The sequence below is a fragment of the Ornithorhynchus anatinus genome, chromosome 10 (genome assembly GCF_004115215.2).
Source record: "Ornithorhynchus anatinus isolate Pmale09 chromosome 10, mOrnAna1.pri.v4, whole genome shotgun sequence".
NCBI lineage: Eukaryota > Metazoa > Chordata > Mammalia > Monotremata > Ornithorhynchidae > Ornithorhynchus > Ornithorhynchus anatinus.
Genome location: NC_041737.1, coordinates 55,326,508 through 55,350,961, shown reverse-complemented (window position 1 = coordinate 55,350,961; position 24,454 = coordinate 55,326,508). Strand labels below are relative to the sequence as shown.

Genomic DNA, 24,454 nt, shown 5'->3' with positions numbered 1-24,454 from the left:
AGACTGCCAGCTGGGAACGTGTCTACCAACTCAGTTGTGTCGTACTCTCCAAGCGCTTAGTACAGTGCTCTGCACACGGTAAGCGCTCAATAAATACGATTGAATGAATGAATCCAGTAAGGGCTCAATAAATGTGATTGTTTGAGTGCCGCACTTTCTGAGGACCGACGAAGGGAGCCCAGTTGGGCCAGAGATTAATAATAATAATGATAATAATAATGATGATGATGATGGTATTTGTTAAGCGCTTACTATGTGCCAAGCACTGTTCTAAGCGCCAGGGTAGTTACAAGGTCATCAGGTTGTCCTCCGTGGGGCTCACAGTCTTCACCCTCCTTGGCAAGCAGCGTGGCTCAGCGGAAAGAGCCCGGGCTTGGGAGTCAGAGGTCATGGGTTCGAATCCCGGCTCTGCCCCTTGTCAGCTGGGTGACTGTGGCCAAGTCACTTCTCTGGGCCTCAGTTCCCTCATCTGGGAAAGGGGGATGAAGACTGTGAGCCTCATGTCGGACAACGTGATGACCCCGTATCTGCCCCAGCGCTTAGAACAGGGCTCGGCACGTAGTAAGCGCTTAACAAATTCCATCACGACTATCATTATTCCTGTTATTATTTTTATTATCGGGCTTGGGAGTCAGAGGTCTGGGTTCGAATCCCGCCTCTGCCCCTTGTCAGCTGTGTGGCCTTGGGTAAGTCACTTCACTTCTCTGGGCCTCAGTGACCTCATCTGTCAAATGGGGATGAAGATGGGGAGCCTCACGAGGGACCCCCTGATGACCCCGTATCTGCCCCAGCGCTTAGAACAGTGCTTGGCACGTAATAAGCGCTTAACAAATTCCATCATGACTATCATCAGTCCTGTTATTATTATTATTATTATTATTATTATCGGGCTTGGGAGTCAGAGGTCATGGGTTCGAATCCCGCCTCTGCCCCTTTTCAGCTGGGTGACTCTGGGCAAGTCCCTTCACTTCTCTGGGCCTCAGTGACCTCATCTGGAAAATGGGGATGAAGACGGGGAGCCTCACGAGGGACCACCTGATGCCCCTGGATCTCCCCCAGCGCTTAGAACCGAGTCGGCGCTTAACCAATACCCACACGCTGATTATTCCGAGGGGGAACGCGGAGCGGGGCGGAACCCCGGGAGCAAGGGCGAGGGGCGGCGGGGAGCGAAAAGGGGGTGGGACCGGGCGGCGGGGCGGCCAATGGGAGCCCGGGAGCCTCCGCGGGGCAGCCAATGGGAGTCCGGGAGCCCCCTCGGGGCGGCCAATGGGAGCGCGGGAGCCCCCTCGGGGCGGCCAATGGGAGCGCGGGAGCCCCCTCGGGGCGGCCAATGGGAGCGCGGGAGCCCCCTCGGGGCGGCCAATGGGAGGGCGGGAGCCCCCTCGGGGCGGCCAATGGGAGTCCGGGAGCCCCTTCGGAGCGACCAATGGGAGCCCGGGCGCCCCCTCCCGGCCCCGCCCCGTCGGCCGCCCTTCCCCCTCCCCCTCCCTCGGCGGCCTCCCCCTCCCTCCCCCCCGGACCCCCGGGGCCACTTCCGGCGGCGCCGAGGCCCTTCCGCTTCCGGCCGGGCCGCCCACCCGGAAGCGGCCCGCGCGTGGCTCCCCGGGCGGCTCGGTAAGTGGCGGCGGGAAAGCGGCGGGCGCGGGGGACCGACGCCGGACGGGACGCCGGCCCCGCCCCCATCTCCTCTCCTCTGCCGGGGGGCGGCGGGCCGGGGAGGAGGAGGAGGAGGAGGAGGAGGGGAGGAACGCCCGCCCCCTGCTGGACTCCGCTCTCCCCAGCGCTTAGCGCAGGGCTCTGCGCATAGCGACCCCTGCTGATGGATCGGGGGACAGGAGGAGGAGCAAGAGGGGACCTCCCGCCCTCCAGCCTCTCCCCACTGCCGTAGTGTGCTCTCCCCAGCGCTTAGCACAGTGCTCTGCACATAGCAACCCCCGCCGATGGATGGGGGGAGAGGAGGAGGAGGAGGAGGGATCCTTCCACCCTCCAGCTTCTCCCCACTGTTATAGTGTGCCGTCCCCAACGCTTAGCACAGTGCTCTGCACGTAGTAAGCGCTCAGTAGCCACCGCTGATGGATCAGGGGGAGAGGAAGAAGAGGAAGAGGGGACCTCCAGCCTCTCCCCACTGTGCGCTCCCCAGCGCTTAGCACAGTGCTCTGCACATAGCAACCCCCGCTGATGGATCAGGGGGCGAGGAGGAGGAGGAAGAGGAGACCTCCCACCCTCCAGCCTCTCCCCACTGCTGTCCTCGGCTCTCCCCAGCGCTTAGGACAGTGTTCTGCACATAGTAAGCGCTCAATAACCCCTTATGGATGGGTCAGTGGGAGAGGAGGAGGAAGAGGGGATCTTCTCCGCCTCCAGCCCCTCCACGAGAAGCAGCGTGGCTCGGTGGAAAGAGCCCGGGCTTGGGAGCCGGGGGTCGCGGGTTCGAATCGCCGATCCGCCACTCGTCGGCTGGGCGACTGTGGGCGAGTCGCTTCTCTGGGCCTCAGTGACCTCATCCGTCAGATGGGGATTTACCGCGAGCCTCACGCGGGACGACCCGATGACCCCGCGTCTCCCCCAGCGCCCGGGACGGTGCTGTGCACAGGGTAAGCGCTTAACGAACGCCAACGTTGTCACGGCCGTATCCCGCCGGCTTCTCCGGATGAGGTCACTGAGGCCCAGGGAGGCGAAGTGAGCTGCCCAGAGTCGCGCAGCTGATAAGTGGCGGAGCCGGGATTGGAACTCACACCCTCTGACTCCCGAACCCGCGCTCTCTCTGCTGAGCCCCGCCGCTTTTTGCCGTTGGGGTGCGGGGATCCCGCCCTTTCCCGGAGTCACCCTCCTGTCGCCCCACCTGACCGCTTCTCTTGAACTCCTGCCCCGCCCCGGGTGTCGCCTCGGTCCGCCCCGTCACCCGGATCAGCAGCAGAAGCAGCAGTCAGTGGATCTGCTAACACCTTCTGGGTGCGGAGCGCTGTGCTGAGCGCTTAGGGGAGAGTACAGCCTCCCTCCAGACCGTAGGTGCCCTGTGGTCCGGGGCTGCTCCGCTGCCGACGCGTTCGATACTCTCCCACGCGCTCCGTAAGTGTTCTGCCCGAGGTGAGCGCTCAGTAAATGCCACTGACAGACTCCTCGTGGGGAGTGTCTCTCTTCCTCTGTCGCGTCGTCCCCCCCCCCCCGAGCGTTCAGTACGGTGTCCGGCGCACGGTAAGCGCTCAGTAGATAGCCTCGATCAGCTCCTCGCGGCCTGGAGAACGTCCCTCCCGACTCTGTTGTATTCTTCTCTCCCGAGCCCTCGGTACAGTGCTTTGCACCCGGTGAGCGCTCAGTAAACCCCATCGGTTGGTGATGCGCTATCTAGAGAAGCGGCGCGGCTCAGGGGAGAGAGCCCGGGCTTTGGAGTCAGAGGTCACGGGTTCGAATGCCGGCTCGGCCACTCGTCAGCTGTGTGACCGTGGGCGAGTCGCTTCACTTCTCGGTGCCTCAGTGACCTCATCTGTAAAATGGAGATGAAGACTGGGAGCCTGTGATTCCCCTGCGTCCACCCCAGCGCTTAGAACGGTGCTCGGCACATAGTAAGCGCTTAACAAACGCCAACATCATTATTATTATTATTATTAGAGAGGGTGTGCCTTTAAATCATAGATTCTAAATCGCTTATTTATTCCTGTTAACGGCTTTTCCCCCCCCCTCTAGTCCGGAAGCTCGCTGTGGGCAGGGAACCTCCTCGCCAATTCTCTTGTATCACGCTCTCCCTAACGCTTCGTGTAGTGCCCGGCACGTAGTGGGGACTCAGTAAATACGATCGATCGATCGATCGGCTAGGCACGAGGATCCGCAGCGGCTGAGTGCCGTCGAGAGTGCTGAACGGTCCGTCCGGAGGACCGGACCGATCGAACGGTGATAATGGGGTTTATTAATGATAATTCATGGGTTTTTGGTTCAGCGCCGACTCCGCGCTAAATGCTGGGGAGATACAGTCCGATTGATAGTAATAATAATAACGGTAATGGTGATATTTAAGTACTTAGGGAAGCAGCGTGGCTCAGCGGAAAGAGCCCGGGCTTGGGAGTCACAGGTCATGGGTTCGAATCCCCGCTCTGCCACTTCTCAGCTGTGTGACTTTGGGCAGGTCGCTCCTCTGGGCCTCGGTTACCGCACCCGTAAAATGGGGGTTAACTGTGAGTCTCACGTGGGATAACCTGAATCTCCCCCAGCGCTTAGAACGGTGCTCTGCACATAGTCAGCGCTTAACGAAGACCGACATTAATCACTATTTTGTGCGAAGCACTGTTCTGGGTCGGACCCTGTCCCCGTCTAAGTGAAAGGGAGACAGGATATCTGATCCTCATTTTCCAGAGGAGGAAACCGAGACCCAGAGGAATCCAGCGACTTGCCCAAGATCCCACGGCGGGCAAGTGACGGAGCCGGGATTAGAACCCAGACCCCCTGCCTCCCAGACCCCAGCACTTGCCACACCGTGCCCACTTCCAATGAGAGCAAAGTTGTGCCCGGGCTGGCGAGGAGGAGCGGAAACCCCACGTAGCCCTAATAGGGGAGGGTTTCCGCCGAGGGGACGGTCAACCGGCGGTGTTTATCGAGCGCTCGCTGTGGGCCGAGCACCGCGCCGAGCGCTTGGGAGAGTACGCCACGCGTCGGGGTCGGGAGGCGCAGTTGTGACCCGGGAGACGTGCGGGACGGTTAATCGGGGAGGGCTTCCCGGAGGAGGGTTGTCGCGGGGAATTTGGGAGGGAGGGGTGGGGTCGGCAAGGCGGAGGCGGGCGGGCGTGACGCGGAGAGAGGAGAATCCGGGGGCGGGAGACGAGCAGGTCTATCCGGCCGGGAGGCGGAGGGTGAAGCTGCGAGAGCGGAAACCTGAAAGGCCGGAGAGATGGGGAGTTTTTCTTCATTGGATTCAAGTGGGGAAAGGGCAGCCCCGGGGTTGTGAGGAGGACGGGGCCGCGGCCGGTTGGAGAAGGGAAGTGACTCGCCTGAGGTCACGTAGCGGACAGGAGGCAGGGCCGGGATCAGAACCCAGGGCCTCGGAGTCCCAGGCCCGGGCCCTTTCCGCCGAGCCGTGCTGCGTCAGAACAGCCGACGCACCGGACCGGCTCCGGGTGAGGAATAATAATAATAATGTTGGTGTTTGTTAAGCGCTTACTATGTGCAGAGCACCGTTCTCGGCGCGGGGGGAGATCCAGGGGCATCAGGTGGTCCCACGTGAGGCTCACCGTTAATCCCCATTTTCCAGATGAGGTCACTGAGGCCCAGAGAAGTGAAGGGACTTCTGACGAGTGGCAGAGCCGGGAGTCGAACTCGTGACCTCTGACTCCGAAGCCCAGGCTCTTTCCACTGAGCCACGCTGTTATATCGTTCTGGTGTACTCTCCCGCGTGCTCAGTACAGTGCTCTGCCCGCGGTAAGCGCTCAATAAATCGACTGCCCACAGGGAACTTCCTCCGTCGCCCCGCGGCTCCTTCCGGGAAGCGTTTGCCGGAGGAGGGGGCGGAGGGGTGGGGGCGTCTTCCGACCTGCGGTGGGCGGCCCCCGTTGGCAGAGGGGAGCGCTTAGTACAGTGCTCTGCACGTCGTAAGCGCTCAGTAAATACTACTGAATGAAGGAAAGGTGCCCTCCTCGGGCGGGCGGGTGGCGAGCGCGCCAGGAGCCCGGGGCTCGATCGGGACCCCGGCTGTGGTCGAAGCCTCCCCTCCGCCCGCCGGGCCCTCGGCGTGGGCAGGGAGCGTGTCTGCTTATTGTTGGGTCACACTCTCCCAAGCGCTCAGCACGGTGCTCTGCACACGGTAAGCGCTCCGTAAATACGACCGCATGGGCGAGTCCGAGGGGCGGCTTCGGCCGGCCGGTCCGCCCCGGCCCTGACCCGTTCCCCCGTCTCCTTCTGTTCCAGGACTCCGTCGCCGGCCGAGGACTGGGATGAGAGGAGGCCGGACATGGGTAAGGAGGCCTCCGAGGGGCTGTGGACGCCGGGCCCGGGGTGACTGTGAGCCCGACATTGGGCGGGGATTGTCTCCGTCTGTTGCCCGGTTGGACATTCCAAGCGCTCAGTACAGTGCTCTGCACGTAGCGCTCGGTAGATATGAATGAATGGGCCTGGGTCTTGGGGCCCCTTGAGGCCCGGGAGTAACTGAAAATGAGAAGCGGCGTGGATAGAGGACTGGGCCTGGGAAGCAGAAGGACTCGAGTTGTGCCTCCCCGAGGCAGAGGAAGGGACCTCCCGGTCGTCCTCGGAGCCGGCCCGGCCGGGGGGGGAGGCCGGGGGGGGGGTCCGGGGAAGCTTCGGGAGGGACGCGAACGGCCCCTTCCCTCCCCACCGGCGGCCCCGACCTCACCCGCCGGGACCCTCCGGGCCGGGCTCCCGGGGAACGAGGACGGGGCGGGGAACGGCGGGCGGAGCGGTGACCGCGGCCCTTCCCTCCAGAGGAGCTCGCCGACACCATGACCATGGAAGCCAAGGAGGTCACCTTGGCAAACCACGGCGCCGCCTTCAAGAGCTGCCTGGGGCCGCCGGCGGGGTTCCCCGCGGACCGGCTCTCCCACCGGCCCAACCAGGTTTGAGTGTCCGACACCCCCCGCCCCCCGACCCCCGAGGGCTCCGAGCCGGGACCCGCCTTTCCCCGAAATTCCCCGAAATTGTGCCCCGGGCCGGCGGCCTCTGCCGCCCCGAGGATCGGGCCTCGCCGCCCGGATCGGCGGGTCGGACTGGGGGGCCGGAGGGGGGAGAGGTCCCCGGGAGCTACCGGCACCGGCGCTCGCCGTCTCCTCCGGGGCGGCCGGAGAGCCGGGAGGCCGGACCGGATACGGGGTCGCGCGATGGGTCACGGTCTCCGCCCCCCGGTCGCTCCCAGTTCCCCTCGGCCCCGTTTTCCGGGAGAGGAGACGGAGGCCCGGGGCGGTTCAGCGGGGCTGGGCCGGGGTGGCGGAGCGAGGACCCTCCGGGCGGGCGTGCGGGAGGAGGGATCCCCCGAGATCTCCCTCCCTCGGACCGGCCGCCCCGGGCGGGTGATCCGGTCAGCCCACCGTGCTCTGTCTGTCTCGTCCGTCTCCGTGTCTGCCCGGCCCCCTCCCCCCGGCTCTCCGTTCCCGTTTAGGTTTTCCCCACCAGGCCCGGGAACGTGGATCACTCCTTCCCCTGCTCCGGCCGGAATGCCGCCGCCTACGCTGCCAGCTATTACTCAGGTAGAGTCGCCAACCTGCCCGTCCCCCGCCCGTCTCCCCCCCGGGCGGGTCCCGTGCCGGAGTCTGCGTCTCCGGGAGCTGCGAAAATGACCCCCCTCGGACGGCTTCTCACGGTACCCCGGGGGAGGTCTCCCAATCGGTCGATCGGTCGATCGGTGGTATTAACTGAGCATTTACCGTGGGCGGAGCACTACGCTAAACGCTTGGGAGAGGACAATGAGACGGCTAGATCATAGATTATATTGGAGTGCTGTATATAGCTTGTATGTATTTATAGTTAGGTATAACTATAGTTAAAACTACCCTGTAATGTATTATCTGTAATATATAATTATAACACGTAATAATATATATTAAGGAATAGAATATACATTACGGTATAGCTCAGAGTTCTGTAAAACCCTGGGCTCCCCCCGGAGCATCCCGCTTGGACCGCCTCCCGGCCGGGGCGGGACAGGACGAGGGCCCCGTGGCGGTTGGGAAAGGTTTCCCGTCCGGGCCGTTTTCCCTCGGGAAACGCCGTCGATCGACGGACGGCGTCCGCGGGGCGCTCACCGTGCGCAGAGCCCCGTGCCCGGCGCTCGGGACAGAGCGGCGGGCGAGTCGGTCGGGGCCGTCCGGCCGGGGCCGAGCCGGCATCCGACCCGGAGGCGAAGGCCGGAGGCGAAGGGTGGGCGGCCGCCCCGCTGGAGGGCCCCGGGGTGATTTTTGGACCGCCCGAGGCCACCGCCCCGGAGGGTCAGGTGGCCACCCCCGCCCCCCAAGTAGCCCACGGCCTTTCCCATCCCCAGTCCCCTCCAGGGGGCGCTCTAACCTCAGAGGGAGATCCGGGATCATCCTGAGTTTGGATTGGGATGGATGGATGGATGGATGGATGGATGGATGGATGGATGGATGGATGGATGGATGGATGGATGGAAAAGATCCCACCCGCACCCCCACCCCGCTTCCATCTATATCTGCAATCTATCCGTTGATAGTCACCTCTGCCCCTAGACTGGAAACTTCTCGTGGGCAGGGATCGGATCTGCCAGCCGTGTAGTATTCTCCTCTCCCAAGCGCTCCGTCCCGTGCCCCGCGCACACCGTCAGCGCTCGGTAAATCCCGTGGATCGATTGGCTCGCCGGGGAGGCGGTCTTGCCACGAGGTATCGCGGGCCAGAGCCCCAGCGTGGCCGGGGAGGACGGCGGCCCCGGCGGGGAGGGGACCCGGCTTCCAAGCGGGGTCGCTTCTGGCCGTTCGGGGAGGGGCTTACTGAGGGCGTGGGAGTTCCTCGGGTTGGGTTTTGGGAGGGATAATCATAAAAGAAAGATGGTTATCCACTAATCACGTTCACTGTGCTAAGCGCTGGGCCGGATCAGACCCGCTCCCACTCAGGTTTCCAGTCCAAGAGGGTGAGAAGAGCGGGTATCTTATCTCCGTTTTACAGATGAGGAGACTGAGGCCCAGAGAGGTTCAGGGAACAAACTGGAATCGGATCTCAGGATCTGTGACTCTAGGCTTGCGCAGGCTCTCTCTCTCGGTGTTTGTCAGGTGTTTGCTACGTGCTGGGCACTGTACTAAGCACCGGGTAGATTCAAGGTTATCAGGGTGGACGCGGTCCCTATCCCACCCGGACCCCTTCTCTTCCAGACCACCCGCCCGCAGAAAGTTTCCGGGGGTCCGGAGAGCCCGGGACGTTTGGACAGAGCACCGACGGCCAGTGGAGAAGCTCCGGCCCCGCCTCGGGCTCGCAGAAACCGAGGGTCAGCCGGAGCCTCTACCTCGAGGCCCGCAAGACCCCCAGGTTGGCGGACCCGGCCGGGGCCGGGGCGTGTCGGGGGCCGGGTGCGCCCTGGGGGGCGGGTGGGGGCGGGCCGGAACCACCCGAGGTCTTTTTCCCGGCCGGTTCGTCTCCCGTCCCATTTCCATTTCGTCGAGGGTGAAAGGGACCCGGATGGGGGCGCGGTGGCCGGCCCTCCCTCCCACCCCCGCCCCGGCCGGCCTCCCGACCCTCTGTCCCCGACCCCTCTCCCCAGCGGGACGGCCAACGCTTTCGGCGGGAAGGCCAACCACCACTCGCTCGCGTCCGCCTACGAGAAGACCTTCCCCATCAAGCCCGTCCCGAGCCCTTCCTGGTCCTGGTCCAGCTCCTGTCGCCGCACCCTGCTCAGCCCCAAGAAGTCCCAGAGGCGGTTCATCAGCACGGCTGAAGAGGTCAGCGGGGGGCGGGGACCCTCGGCCGTCCGCTCCCCGACCCAACCCCTCGATGGGTCAGGCGGTCGTACTTCATTTGCACTTACTGTGTGCGGAGCGCCCTACTCGGCGCTTGGGAGGGGACGGTAGAGCAATAGACCGCCGCATTTCCTGCCCGCAACGAGCTGAGAGTCTAGAGGGGGAGGCAGGCATAAACAGAAATAAGTGAGGGATATGGATGGAAGCGCTGCGGGGCCGAGGGAGAGGTGAATAAAAGGAGCAGATCAAGGCGACGCGGAAGGGAGCGGGAGAAGAGGAGGGCTTAGTCAGGGAAGGCTTCTTGGAGGAGCCGGAGTCATCGAGTCCGGTCTCAGCTCCCCCGCCTCCCGTGTGCCGGGCCCCGGCCCGGGGAGCCCGCCGTAGTTGTGCCTTCCGGAGGGACAGGCTGGCGCTGCCCGGCAGCCGGCCGCTTGGGCGTTCTAATGATGATGATAACTGTGGTATTTACTCGGCACTTACTAGGCACCGGGCACTCTAATAAGTGCTGGGGTGGGTCCGAGCAAATCGGATCGGATACGGTCCCCGTCCCGCGTGGGGCTCCCGGTCTCGAGCCCCGTTTTTTAGCGTGTTTTCCGAAGCCCCTTGCCTCCTACTCTCATAATTGTTTCCTGCCTCTGCGACGGCCTCCCCCTTTCCTTCCGGGGTCTGTCCCGAGCCCGCCTCCTCCGGGCGACCCTCCCCAGGGTGCCCAGGCCGGCGGGTTTCAGGGTGAAGAGAAGGAGGCCGGGGGCGCGGGGGGACCCGGGGCCGGCGTTGCCAGATCGCTCCGTCTTCTGATCCCGGCTCTGCCGCGAATCTGCGGTGCGGCCTAGGGCAGGTCACTTCTTCGGACCTCAGTTACTTCCTCTGCGAAAGGGGGGTGAAGACGGACTGAGTCCTACCTGATTAGCTTGTATCTACCCCAGCGCCTGGTACAGTCCCTGGCGCAGAGCTCGGAGATAGCGTAAACGGACTCTTCCCCGGAGGCCGCACGGAGAGGGGACACCCCCCCCCCGCCCCGGTCCGAGAGGCCAGCGGGCCCCGGGTTCGACCCGTCTGGGAACGCTGAGCCGAGGCAGCGGAACCTCCCTTCTGGTCTCTCCGCGTGCGTCTCCCCCGCCCGCCACCCCTCCCCTTCCCCGGAGCCTCCCCGCCTTTCCCAGCCCAGGGCCCCGGGGGCGTCCGCTCTCGGGGAACACTGGCCTCACTGTGTGCTTCTCGGGCCGGGGCTCAGTTTTTTTCTGTTGGCCTTCTCCCCTGCAGACGGTCCGCGAAGAGGAAAGAGAAGTTTACAGACAGCTGCTGCAGATGGTCACTGGAAAACAGTTCTCCACCTCCAAGCCCCCCACGCAATTCCCCCTACACCTGTGAGTCCCAGACAGAGACCCCCCCTCCCCTCACCCCGGCCCGCCGGGCCCCTTCCGACCCTGAACGTCGGCTTCTCGCTTCGCTAGGTCCCGCTGCCTCAGCTCCAGCAAGAGCGTGTTCAGAGAGCCCCCGGCCAAGAGCGCGGACCCCGGCCCGGCCCCGCCCCGCGTCGGGCCCGACCCCCGGCCCGGCCGGCCCGCCGAGGCTGGGTCGCCGGCCCCGGACGGGCCGCCCCCGCTCGGCGTCCCCTACCCGGCCTCGTCCTACCCCCCCACCGCCTTCGAACCCGAGGATTCTGGGAGCCGCCCCCGTCCCCCCACCGCCCCGCCCCGTCCCGCCCCAACCACGTGCCGGCGTTAAACGCTCAGTCCGAAGGTAAAAGGAGCCGGGGCAGATGGGGTGGCCCTGGGGGCACCTCGAGAGTTGGGGGGGCCCCGGCTTCCCCGGAGTAGACACCCCAAGCCCCCCCCCCCCACCCCGCAGGTGGCATTTCCAGCCCCCGGGGTCCCCGGCTCCCTCCGGACTCTGTGCGAGTTCCTCGTTAGGTCCGGGGGGCAGAGGGTGGGGAGAGGAGGGCCGCCCCTGCCCATCCGGCTGACCGGGCGCAGGTGGGGGAAGTGAGATGTTTTCTCGTGGCACCCGGGCCGTGGTGGGGGCGGGCGAGGCGGGGTCCCCGGAGATGGGTGCCGAAAGAGCTGAGTCGGGGCTCCGGTGGTGGGGGCTCGGACAGGGCCCCTACCTCTTCGGGTCCCCCGGCCGGGCCCGGCTGCCTTCTCGATATGCCACGTCTCCCTCACTCTCTCCTTCCCCGAGGCCGGCAGCTGTGCCGGCAGGCCCCTGACTGTGCCCGGAGAGGGAGGAGGGACCCCGGTACGCCCTCCTTTGTCAGCCGCGGCCAGACCTCGGGCCCTACCCCCGGGAGGCTCGCGGGGCGGTGGCCGGGCCAGAGACGATAATCAGGGCGGAGGCCTCGTTGGGGGCAAGGAGGGCCAGGCCCATCCCCCAGCCCATCCCGTGGGCGCCGCGCTGGGCTCTCGGGCGGAGCCGGGGCCCGGGAGCCGACGAGGGCCCCGGTAACCCCGGCCGCGGGCCGGCCGCTGACGGGGTGGTTTTCCTCGGCCAGGGTCCGACTCGGTCATCGTGCTCCAGGTGAAGGATCCCAAAACGCCCGCTTCCAGGTGAGGCCCGGCCCCCGGGTCAACCGGCGGGAGAGAGAAGTGAACCTCTGGGTCGGGGACTCGGCCCGACCCCCAGCAGGGGCTCACCGGGCGGGACGGACGGGGAAGGGAGGAGGGGAGAGCCGTAGCGGGCGCTCGGCGGAGAGCGAGAGGCCCGTACGGGCCGGCGTCCGGAGTGACCGCGGCAGCCCCACGCGGCCGTCCTCCCCGTCCTCCCTCCCTCCGCCCCCGTCCTTGTGGTTCAGGGTGTCACGGAGGTCTGGGCCTGAGGGTTTGGGAAGGCCAGCTGGAGAGTAGGGGGAGTAGGGACCAGACCAGAGGGCGGATGGGCAGATGAGGTAAGGGAAACGTGCTTGTCACTGTCATGGTTCCCGGTCACCGGGCAGCCCCTCCCTCCACGAGCTGGGCCGGTAGCGCTTGGGTTCGGGGCGGGAGGCACCGTTCCAGCCCCGCCACTTGCTGCCTCCCGCCCCCTCGCTCGGCCCCCAGAGGTGGGCGCCGACCCGGATGGACGGGGAGCCCCGGCCAGACGCCAGCCCGGGCTTCTCTTTAGCCGGCGCCCAGGCTCCCTATTCCCGTCCCCCAACTCTGCCGGGCGACGCCGGGGCCTTCCGGCCCGTTGGACTCCCCGGCCGAGGGCCCCAGACCCGGGCCGTCCGGGTGCCCTCCCGGCCGCGGTTCCCAGCCCAGCGGTGCCACCCGCCCATCGCCCGGGGCCGTCTGCTCCTCTGAGCCCTCGGCGCTGGTACCCGGGGTCTAAGGGCCGGTTTCCGGGGGTGGGTGCGGGGAGGATGGGCGGTGGTCCCGCCGCCGGCTTCTCATCCGTCCTACTTTCCTTTTCCTCCTCAGCCTCCCCTTCTTCCAGGCCGAGCTATGGATCAAAGAACTGTAAGTTGCTCCCCCTTGCTCAGTTCGGACCGGGCCCGTCCCGCCAGCCGGCGGCTTGCTTATTTTCCCAGTCACGTCCGGGAGGGGAGCCAGACCCCCCGCCTTCCCCGACCGCCCCCGGGCACCGCCAGCGCGGCCCGGCGGCCAGAACCCTCCATCCCGCTCAGAAGCGGGACGGAGCTGGAAACCGGGCCGGGCGAAAGACATCAGGCGATTATTTTAGGCCTGCTGCCTGATTTTCATTTTAGTTTTTTTCGGGGGGGAATTCCAGGCTCATAGGTTGGCATCTCGAGACTTAGGAGAAGGGTCGGGGGGGGTCTGGGGAGGAAAGAGAAAACGAACAGATGAGAGAATCTTAGGCCAGAGCCCAGGGGCTTCCGTTCAGCAAGACAGGGACCCAGCTGTCAGTCAGTTGTGTTTGTTGAGCGTTTACTGGGTGCGGCGCACTGTGCTAAGCGCTCGGGAGGCCACGGTGTAACCATAAGCAGACCCGATAAACGGAGCGCCTGCATAGGTCTGGCCCCGAGGAGCCGGGCCGAAACCGAGATCGGTAAGGCCGGGCAGGAGGTGATCCTCGGCATGACGGGGCGTGTCCACCCTACTAGAGCGGAGGGCGCGTACCAGCACTGGTCTGGGGCGCACGGGTTCTCCCCCTGGCAGCTGGGCATCCACTCCCAGCAGCCCCCGAGGGCAGCAGCGTACGCCCCCCTCCGACCGCCCGTCAGCCCAGACTCGATGCCTGTCCGGCGCGATCCCGGCCCGTGGTTTGCGGTCCTGCCTGGTCTGGGCCGAGGGCCTAGCAGGGTTAATCCTGCCCCGGGCCAGGGAGCTGTGATTCACTCATTGTCCCATTTAGGGAACGCTTCCTGTGTGCAGAGCACTGTACTAAACGCTTGGAAAGTACAATTCAGCAATAGAGAGAGACGATCCCTGCCCGCATCGGGCTTACGATCTAGAAGTGGGGAGAAAGACATCGAAACAAGTCAGGCATCGCTAGCATCGATATAAATAAATAGAACTATAGATATACACACGTCAAAACGAGTCAGTGCCGTTGCGCCCGACACAGATGGGGTCTGCCCCGGCCCCGGCCGGGGGTGACCCGTGGGGAGGCTAGCTGAGGGGCCGTAGGGGTTGCCCGGCTCCCGTCTGTCATCGAGGCCTTCCCGATGGAGCCCAGCCGGGGGGGGGGGGACCCCACACCCAGCCCAGAGAGATGGGGTGATAGCCGGGGAGCCGCCTGGGGGCAGAGCCCCCTCCGGCAGTGCCACCTCCCCGCGGGCACCAGAAATACCCAGCCGTCCCGTCCCTTCCCGCCTTCCCTCCCAGAACCAGCGTCTACGACTCCCGCGCCCGGGAGCGGTGGCGCCAGATCGAAGAGCAGAAGGCCCTCGCCCAGCAGCTGCACGATCAGGTGAGTGCCGGGGCCGGCAGCCCCGGCGACGCTAGCCGTCGGACCCCCCCCCCCGCCGGCCGCGCCCCGGAGGTGGTCTGGGCCCCGCTCCCGCCCCTCCGCCCCCCGTCCCGCCAGCCGCCCCTCACCCCGAAGGCCCGTGTCCCAGCGGCTGCAGGAACAGGAGCACACCGTCCAGGGCTCCGTCGACCTGCACCTGCGAGTGCCCCTGGAGAAGGAAATCCCCGTCACGGTGGCACCGGAGGAAGAGAGGGAAGACGCGAGGTCGACGGACGGCGAGGACGAATTCCCCGAGATCACGGAGGTGAGCCCTCGGGAACCTTCCCCTCTAACGGGATCCTCCGGGAAGAAATACTCGGGGTCCACCCGTCGGGTTCGCTAGGCCGGAAGCTCCTCGTGGCCAGGGATCCCGTCTACCAGCCGTATTGGACGCTCCCGGCGATCCGCCTTCCGGGAGCGCTCGATAAGTCCCGTCGGTTGGTGGATTGACCCACGTTTCCAAAGATGCACATCCCCACCGGGCCGTGTCGACTGTAGGGGTGACAGCGGGACCCACCCCACGACTGTCCCAAGTCGGCTCCCGGGCCATTCTGACTAGGAAAAGATTAAAGGAAGTTGAGTGATTTTTTTTTTTTCAGGGGGTGGGGACGATGGATATCCGTTAAGGTCCTGGACTAAGCACTGTGGTAATGACAAGATGATCAGGTTGGACACAGTCCACATCCCACGTGGGGTTCTACCATTTTATAGATGAGGTAACCGAGGCCCAGAGAGGCGACGCCACCCGTCCGCAGTCACGCAGCGGACGGGTGGCAGGCCGGGATTAGAGCCCGGGTCCTTCTGGGTCCCAGGCCCGGGATCTATCCCCTAGACCACGCTGCTTCTCTGGGCGGTTGGGATTCGGGGGGAAGGGGGCTGGAGGTAACCCCGATTTTTCCAAGATGACGCAGAGGAGCGGAAGGAGCGAGGGGAGGGAGGAGAAGCGGAGGACCGGGTGGGTCTGTCGGCCCCATGCCTCGGCCCTACCCCTGGGGCTCGTGGGAGAGTGCGGATCTTGGAATCGATGCCGGGACCCTCCCCCCAAGACATGAGGAGGAGAGGCGACGGGTGGGAGAAGCCTACCCCGGCCTCAGGGGTGCGCGGGGCCCCCGGGGGACTGTCGGCTGGGATCCCGGACTCTCAGCGGGCCGGGGGAGAGGAACAGCCTGGGGCGGGGACGGGAGGGGGACCGTGGGGGCGCACCCGCTAACGCGGGTCGCCTTTGGGTTACTCAGGAGATGGAGAAGGAGATCAAAAACGTGTTCTGCCACGGCAACCAAGACGAGGTCCTGAGCGAGGCCTTCCGCCTGACCATCACCCGGAAGGACATGCAGACCCTGAACCACCTCAACTGGCTCAACGACGAGGTGACGGCGGGGGCGGGGACGGGGCGGGGGTCCCGGCGGTTGGGGTGGGGTGAATCTCCTCCGCTCCCCGGCAGGGAGCTCGGGAAGCCTCCCGGGATGGGGACGACCCCTTGGGGAGAGAAGTTGCCGCCTCACGGCCTCCCCGGGTCGGGCTGGATCTAAGGTTTCCGTCCCCGGGGACCTGCCGCATCCTCCTGGGGGCTCGAGAGGCTGCGGCGGCGCAGGAGAGGGGGGCACCCGGTGGCCCGGCGCCCCCCGCCCGGGGCTGCGTTCTGCGGTAGGGCCCGCAGGGGCCTGTCCGACGCGGGGACCGCAGGCCGGTGCCCGGCCTCCCGCCGCCGCCCCCCCGGCCGGCACGGACGGAGGGGCCTCCTGTGGGGCTCCTTAGGCCTCCCCTCGGGATCGAACGCCCCGGCCGAGCTCCCTGGCCCCGCCGGACGGCCTTGCGCGCCAGGTCCGGGCTCTACGCCCCTCCTCCTCGGTGCTCCCGCCTCCCGCTCCCTTCCTGCCGGGGCCCGGGGGTCTCGGACCCGCTGAGGGAACCCCCTGCCCGCCCCCGGGGTCCCCGCCTTTTACCCTCTCCCCACCAGGGCCCCGGGGGCCCCTCGATCCTCAGCAGGGGGACGGGCCCCACAGACGGTACCCAACCTGGGGGGCGGAGCTGGGAGGAAGCGGGGCGGGGAGGTCCGGCATCCCAAGAATGAGCTCCGAGGGCATTTGCCCATCTGTCCTTCCTTCCTTCCCCCCGCCCCGTCCCCGGCTTGGCCGGCGGCCTCCAATGTCAGTTCTCATCATCTCTTCTCAGATGGGTGTGTGTGTGTGTGTGTGTTTGTGTGCGTGCGCACGTGTGCGCTCGCGTGTGCTTGCGCGTGCCTGCTTCTCTACTCACCAGGAGCCCCTCCCCACCAGTGTCCCCCAAAAGTTCCTACGCGGCCTCTCACCTTCCAATCTCCTCCTCGGTCTGGAAGCAGTGTGTCGCAGTGGATAGAGCCCGGGCCCGGGAATCAGAAGGACCTAGGTTCTAATCCCGACTCCACCACTTGCCTTCTGTGTGACCTTGGGCAAGTCACTTCCCTTCTCTGGACCTCAGTTTCCCTCATCTGGAAAATGGGGATTCAGAGTGAGGGCCCCACATGGGGCGGGGAATGTGTCCAAACCGATTAACGCAGTGCTTAGAACAGTGCTTGGCACATAGTAAGTGCTGAACGGGCAGCGTAATTATGATTACTGTGGAGAGGCCGGCCCCCTGGCCTCCTGCGTCCCGCCTGGGCTCCCCCCCGCACCCGGGGCCCGGCCGAGCGGCGTCCGGAGGGCAGCAGCAAGCGGCACCGGAGCCCAGCCCTGGCTTAGCTCCCGCGGCCCCGCCGCCGGGCGGCTTTCGTCCGCTTCCTCCGGGGAGAGCTTTAGCAGAAGCCATTCTCCCGTCGGTGGCTGGGGTACTGCTGCCTCCCCCCCCCCCCCCCCCCCCCCCCCCGACCGGAGTCACCGCTGTGCCCGCCGGGAGGGGGAGGAGGAAATCCCTGATCCGTTTTTTCCCCCTCCCGGCACCGGCCATCTCTTAAAGACCCCGGGAAAGGCCCGGCTGCCCGGGATGTCGGGGTCCGGCTGCCCGCCCTCCGGGAATGGATGTGCCGAGCGCACACCCGGGCCCCGATCCGTCCTAAATCCCTCAGGGGGGACTGGTCCTCTCCTTCTGGGGCAGCCTCACCCCACCCCGCCGGGCCGGGTCCCCAGGGGCTCTCAGGGGAGGGCCCCTGGTGGTCGTAAGATGGCGGCCAGGGTCCACCCCCAAGCCGGAGCCGGTCCGCCGGCGCGAGCCCACGCGGCCCGAGCGGGAGCGGTCATTCGGGGAGGGCGGGCGGAGTCACGCTGGCCAGCTGAGGGGCCGGTGCGGGGCAGGGAGACGGGCGGAAGCGACGCCAGTGTCTGCCTAGAAGGCCAACCGAGGATTGCCCGGGGCGGGGGGATGAAGGGGACGCTGCCTCACCCCCGCGGCCCCCAGGGATCCTGCCAGCCCCAGGGCCACCGAGCCGGGTGGGCGTCATTCTCGTCACTGCGGTCGGGGGGATCCGCTGGGCCGACCCCCGGGGAAGAGCGCGGCCGGGAGCGGCCCCTCCCCCCACCGGCGCTCCGAGGCTCCGAGCCGCTGGCCTCGGGGTCGGGGAACAGCCGGGGGACGGCGGCCCTGCGTGGCGGGGCCCGGTGAGACGGGGAGGCGGCCCGGCCGGCCCTATTTGGGACGGGTGAGGCCCGGTCCAGGCCCCGCTGGCGGATCCGGCCCGGGCTGGCCACTCTCCAGACCGACCCGACCCCGGCCCCAGACACACAGCCGCCCTCTCGCCCCCCGGCGCCGGCCCCCGGCGCCGACCCTCTTCGGCCCCCGACCCCCCGGGGTGCCGGGGGGAGCGGAGGAAGGGCCTGCCGGGCGGCGGGGGCCGGTCCCCGCTGCCGTCCACCCCCCGCCGCCCTCTCCCTTTCATCTCCGACTCTGTGATCCCGTCTCCCGTTTCTCTGGCCCTCTCCGTCCGCCCGCCCACCCGTCCCGAGAGTTCAGTCGAGGCAAAACCCTTGTGAGCTGAGCCGGGGAGCGGTTGGGGGACGGGGGAGAGGGGGCGGGGACGGGACACGGGACACTTTCCTCTCCAGGAGGAAGTGGTCCCGCCCTGGGAGTCGTGTATCGGGGTAGATTTATGGTGGGCTGTAGGTACATGTCCGTGTACTTGGGGCGACAGGGTGAGTGTGTGTTGGAGAGGGGTGTGTGTGAATAGATGCGCGTGTGTGTACGTCTGTGTGTATTTGGGTTCTGCGGATATTTATGCGGGTGAGTTTACGTGGGGGTCCGGGTTTATAGGGGGGTGCCTGGGGCTTAGGGCGTAGGTAGCCGGGTTTCCGTGGAGCGGGGTCTGTGGGTTGACACTGGGTTTATACGGAGGTGATGAGGTTTCCGTGGGGTGTCTGTGGGTTTATCTGGGAGTGACTGGGTTGATACGGTGTGCCGGTGGATTTACGCGGTGGGAGTCTCTGGGAATATATGGGAGTAACGGTTTACGTGAGGGTGTCTGCGGGTTCACGTGAGGTGTGTGTGTTTTCAGCCAGTGTCTGGGTTTACGTGGGGTGATCAGACCCGCATTCATTCATTCGGCCGTATTTATCGAGCGCTCACCGTGTGCAAGGCACGAGTCTGTGGGTCCATCTGGGGGCGTAGGTGGGTTTTCGGGGGGGTGTCCGCAGGGTTTGGCGAGGGGTCCTGTGGTTTGACACGGGGGTACGAAGCGGCTCACGCCGGTGACTGGGTTTACGGGGGGGAGTCCGTGGATGGGATTTCCCCGGGGGGCGAGTGAGGCTCAAGGGCGGCCGTGAGATGAGGCACCCTCCCCTTCCTCCCCCCGGGGCAGGTCAGGGCCAGCGGCCCACCCATCCCCGAGGCTCGGCAGGGGGTTCGTCGGACACCCCTGGGGGACCCCCACCGGCACGTCCCCTCAGGCGCCGGAGGCCCCCGGGGAGCCTGCTGGACCGCCCGCCGGTCGGCCCGCGCCCGCCCGCTCCGTCCACACCCCCCCCGCGGCTCCCAGCCGGGGGGGGGGGGGGGGCCACGCTCTGGCCCGGCTTCGGCGACCGCCCGGTTCATTCGTTCGGTCGTATTTCTTGGGCGCTCACTGTGAGCAGGGCACCGTACTACGCCCTCGGGAAGAGTACGATACGACGCACGTTCCCTGCCCACGACGAACTGAGAGTCTAGAGGCGAGGCGAGGGACTTTAATAGAAATAAATAAATGCAGAGACGGACACGAGGGCTGTGGGGGAAGAACAGAGGGGGCGAGTCCGGAGCGGGAGAAGAGGAAGGGAGGGCTTAGTCAGGGAAGGCCTCCCGGTAGAGATGGGCCTTCAGGAAAGCTTTGAAGCGGAGGGAATAATCAATCTGTCGGATTTGCTGCCGCCCTGCGCTACTCTCCGTTCTCCTCCCGCCGCTCTCCGCTCCCTCTTCCCGTTGCTGTCTCCTCTTCGATCTCCACTCCCCTCTCCTCTCCACCCTCCTCTGCTTCCCTGGTCCCGACTCGCAGCTCTCTGATCTCGCCTCGCGCTCCCCGCCCGCTGCCCTCCTCTCGCCGCCGCCCGCCCCGTCTCTCCGCGGCCGTCCGTGGCTCGCCGCTCTGGCAGCCGGCGTGTAAATATTTGCGGAAGGGCAGGGCGCGTTCCCTCTCCCCCCCCCCTCACCCCGAAAGCAGGCTGAAGGCGGCGCCTGTCTTCCCGGCCATCTCTCCCGCCCGGGGCTCAGGCCGCCCATTCATTCCTCGGCGGCCCAGCGGCCGGCCCCGCCCCGCCCCGCCGACCCCAGTCCCGCCTTGCCCGCCACACGCAGCCGGCGGCGACGGGTCCTGACGTCGGGGGAGCCCGGCCGGGGGGGGGGGGGGGCTCCCCGTTTGCCCCCGGGCTCCATCAGCACCCGGCTCACCTTGGTGTAGCCCCCTCCCGGAGCCCCCCACCTTAGGAGCGCCTTCGGCGTGAGGAGCGGCGTGACGTCGTGGAGAGAGCACGGGCCTAAAAGTCAGAAGGTCACGGGCCTAATCCCGACTCTGCTACTCGTCTGCTGGGTGACCCTGGGCAAGTCACTCCATTTCTGGGCCTCAGTGCCCTCGTCTGTAAAATGGGGATTAAGACCGAGCCCCATATAGGATGGGGACTCTACCCAACCTGATTCCCTTGAATCTACACAGCGCGTAGTACGGTGCCTGGCGCGTAGTAAGCGCCGGTCAAGTACCATTGCTGTTATTCAGCCGGCATCCTCGGAGCCCGGCCTGCCCCCTGCCCCCACCCCCCTCCGCCATCCAGCCCCCGTGGACACGCTTCCTCTCTGGTCAGGGTCTGGCTGCCCCTCCCGGGCAGCATTACTTCCTGCCCCCCACTGACCGTCTCTCCTCCGTCCGTCTGCCTCCGCCCCCCCGCCCGGGTTCTCCGAGCTCGGCACCGCGCCCGGCCTGGCTCCGAGACCCCCACGGAGCGGCCGGCGGCCGCCACCCGCCGGCGGGACGAGAGGGTCCTCGCCGTCAACGGCGGCATCCGACGGGAGCGAGGGCGGGGCGGGCGCCCGCCCGCCGGCCACGGCCACCTAACCGTGCCCCCCGCGTGTGCCCGCGCCCTCCCGCAGATCATTAACTTCTACATGAACCTGTTAATGGAGCGGAGCCGGGGGAAGGGGGTCCCCAGCGTCCACGCCTTCAACACGTTTTTCTTCACCAAGTTGAAGACGGCCGGCTACCAGGCGGTCAAGCGGTGGACAAAGAAAGTGGACGTGTTCTCCGTGGACCTCCTGCTGGTGCCCATTCACCTGGGCGTGCACTGGTGCCTGGCGGTGAGGCGACTCCCCGCCCCGCGACGTCCTGGGGGAGCCCCAAGCCCAGGTTGCAGAGGGAGGGAGCCCCATCTCCCCGCCGGGGCCGGCCACTGGTGGGTGGGGCGGTCGCGGGGGTGGGGTTGGCTGGGAAGGCACCCTTGACCCCTGTCCGTGTTTGGGGGCTAAGCAGGCGCGCACACCCCCTCGGCCCCCGTAGGTGGCTGCCCCGCAGCCGACAGCCCTCTGACGTCGAGCGGCGTCCGGCGGGGTTGCCCGAGCGGCCCCCCTCCCCCCCCCACCCGACCCGGGGGACGGCACCGGGGCCGGTGTCACGCGCAGGCTCGGGCCCGAGGGCGGCGGGACGGTCGCCGAGCGTCCAGGGTGGCGTCCGGCCCGCTTAGGGCTCGACTCCCGCTCCCCAGGTCGTGGACTTCCGGAAGAAGTACATCACGTACTACGACTCGATGGGCGGGGTCAACACCGAGGCCTGCAGGATCCTGCTGTGAGTGACAGCCCCCCTCCCCGGGGTGCGCGGGGCGGGTGGCACCGGGGCAGAGGGAGGGCCGAGGACGCCCACTCGCCCCGGCCCTGAGCCGCCCCCGCCCGGGGCCCCCCCGCCCCCGGGCTCCGACTCCCACAGGCAATATCTGAAGCAGGAGAGCCTCGACAAGAAGAGAAAGGACTTCGACACCAACGGCTGGCTGCTGTTCAGCAAGAAGAGCCAGGTCCGCGGGAGGCCGGGGTTGGGGGGGGCCGGGGGCCACGCACGATGGGGAAGAGGCTCGGAGAGTTTCCTTTTCTCCCCCAGGAAATCCCCCAGCAGATGAACGGGAGCGACTGCGGGATGTTTGCCTGCAAGTACGCGGACTGCATCGCCAAAGACAGACCCATCAACTTCACCCAGGTGAGCCGGGGGCGGGCCCTCCGGTCGCGGCCCCCCCAGCCCCAGTCGCCGTCCCCCGTCCCACCCATCTGCCCGCCTCCTGGGTCGCAGACGGGGCGACCCCGGGGTCGCCGCCCATTCCGGAGAGAAGGAAATAGGGAAAGGGCGCCTCCGCCCCCCACGGCCAGGAAACCCCCACCGCACACCCCACTCGTTTAAGCCACCACCCGCCCGGAGACGGGGGACTGGCTTTAATGAACTGTCGGGGTCCCCGGCTGCTGCCAGACTCGGCCCTTGGGGCAGCGGCCCCTAGGTTTTTATTCAGCAGTATCTATCGAGCGCTCATCGCGTGCGGAACGCTGTACTGAGCGCCGGAGAGAATGCAGTATCCAGCAGCTTGATACCCGGCCAGCTCTCTCCGGAGCCCCGAGTCTCGGCCCGGCGAGAGGCGGTGGACGGGGGTGGGGGCTTCTGGGGGCTCCCGGGCCTTCGCGGCGGGAGTGACCGTCGTCCGGGTGGGATCCCCGGTTTCCGGCCCCCGCCTGGATCTTCCAGAGCTTTCATTTCCGAGGACCGGTGGGCTCTCCGTCCCGCCGTCTCCCAACGGGCCGGGTGGCTCTCGTCCCGGCGGGCCCGGCCCCGGGGGAGCCGGGAGGCGGGCTCAGGCCCCCGGCCCGGGCGTCATCCCGCCTCCCTCTGTCTCCCCAGCAACACATGCCGTACTTCCGAAAGCGGATGGTCTGGGAGATCCTCCACAGGAAGCTACTCTGAGCGGCCGGGAAGCGCGGCCCCGCTTGACAGACGCCCTGGGGCAGACGGGGTTGAGGGGGGACCGGCTCCGAGCTGGGAGTCGGAGACCCCAAACTGTGACCGTTGGCCCCCCCCCCGCCGGGATCCCGCCTACGGACCAACGCCCGGCAGCCGCCGCGCCCACGTGCGCCTCCTCCTTTTGTATCTCAGAACCTATTTTTACAAAGCATCCTGGGAGCCCGTGCCGGGGACAGACTCTTTTCCTTCCGTTCAGCTGCCGCTGCCCGGTCTCCCAAGACTCGGACTACGCCGAGCTCCCCGTCCGGGGAGCGGGCGGTGCCGGCCTCGCCGGGCCCGGGGGAGACCGGGAGAGGCGGCGGCCCCGCTCCCCCCACCCGGAGTCTGCTTAGGGCCGGCCCGAGGAAGGGGAAAGTTGGGGGGACCGGGGGCCGCGAGGCCCCGAGTAGTCACCAGCGCACCCCCACCCACCCCCACGTGAACGCACACACACGCGGCTGAGGTCTCCGGGCCGAGGGTCAGGCTGGCGCCTCCCCTCGGCCCAAACCCCTCTCCTTCCCACCTCCACTCCGGTCCCCCCTTCACCGCCCCCCGGCCACGGGGGCTCCGTCAGCGGCGGGGCTTCCGGGCTGCCAGGGCTCGGAGCGGCCCCCGCCCCGGCAGTCCCCGGGCACCGGCCCCCGGGTCCGGCCGGAGACGGAGGCCCCGGTCTCCAGCCTGAAATTCCAGGCGAGGGGCGGGCCGGCCCCTGGCCGTGGCTCTGTTCAAACTCGCTTCTGACCACAGGGTGCGGAGTGGGCAGCTCACGGGCAAGTGCAAACCCCAAGATGAACGGCCCCACCTCAGCTCGAGGTGGCTTCCCGCTTTCCAAATTTAGCCCGCAACACACACGCCCTCGCATATCCGGCCCCTCGAACATTCTCACATCCCCCTGCCCGCACACTCCCAGACCCTTGCGTACTCATCCCCCCGTTCGCACACCCTCGCGCTCTCACATCCCCTTGCTTTCACACACCCAGGTCCTGTCACAACCCCCTGTTCTCCCCACCCCCGTCAGCTCCCTTGCACACTCATCCCCCCCCCACACACACCCAGTCCCCGTCACGCTCACCCCTCTTCCTCGCTCCTCCCCGTGCCCTTGCAAGTGCACGTAAACGCGCACACGGCCCTCGACCGTTCACACACAAACAACCGCCCCTCTTCGCCCCCTTTACTCTCAACTACACACACACACCAGCTCCGGGGTTCGGCCCCCACTTTGCTAAGGGAAGGCAGACCCCCTCACCCCGATTTATCCCAGCCCGGACCCCCACACCCGCCCTCCAGCCCAGCCCGTAGCGACCAGCCTCATCCACGTCCGTTTTCGGACGGGGAGCGTTTTCTATTCCGTTGGGTATTGTACCGCGTAGTTTTGTACTGGCCCCTCTCCCTGCCCCGGCCCCTTCCCCTTTGTAGCCCTCCTTGTTTTATACCGAGCTCGTTTAGTACAGTTTTCTATGTCTCCGCCAGCAACCACGTGAAAATGGAAACTCATTTGGCTTGTGTTACCGCACGGTTCACGGGCTCTGGGGGCGGGCCCGGGCACCCCCACCCCAGCCGCTCCGTCAGAAGTGAGTAGGGCCGTCTCGGGACCCCCTCCTTGGCTCCTGCTCCCCGAGGACCTACGGATTCAAGGTGGGAATGCAAGTCTCGGTTCCACCTCTCACCCGCCACGCTGCACCCCTCCCTGCGGGGTCACCGGACCGAGCCGACGTGGGGTGAAGGGCCCAGGCCCCCACCCACCTCTGGGGTCACTGCCCAGAGGGCGCGGAGCTGACGCGTCGGA

General features: G+C 66.8%; 1 protein-coding gene across 1 annotated transcript; it reads left to right on the top strand.

Moving 5' to 3' along the window:
* Positions 1–1,549: 1,549 nt before the first annotated feature.
* On the top strand, positions 1,550–22,724 carry SENP1 (SUMO specific peptidase 1). Its single transcript, XM_029074112.1, is given in 19 exon segments — positions 1,550–1,614; positions 5,890–5,936; positions 6,421–6,551; positions 7,091–7,178; positions 8,811–8,964; positions 9,197–9,374; positions 10,656–10,759; positions 10,847–10,956; positions 10,959–11,135; positions 11,884–11,938; positions 12,788–12,826; positions 14,156–14,240; positions 14,389–14,544; positions 15,515–15,646; positions 20,793–20,996; positions 21,401–21,480; positions 21,619–21,703; positions 21,787–21,882; positions 22,570–22,724. Coding segments are annotated over 18 exon segments (1,941 nt in total). The 5' UTR covers positions 1,550–1,614; positions 5,890–5,932; the 3' UTR covers positions 22,633–22,724.
* The last annotated feature ends 1,730 nt before the right edge of the window (positions 22,725–24,454 follow it).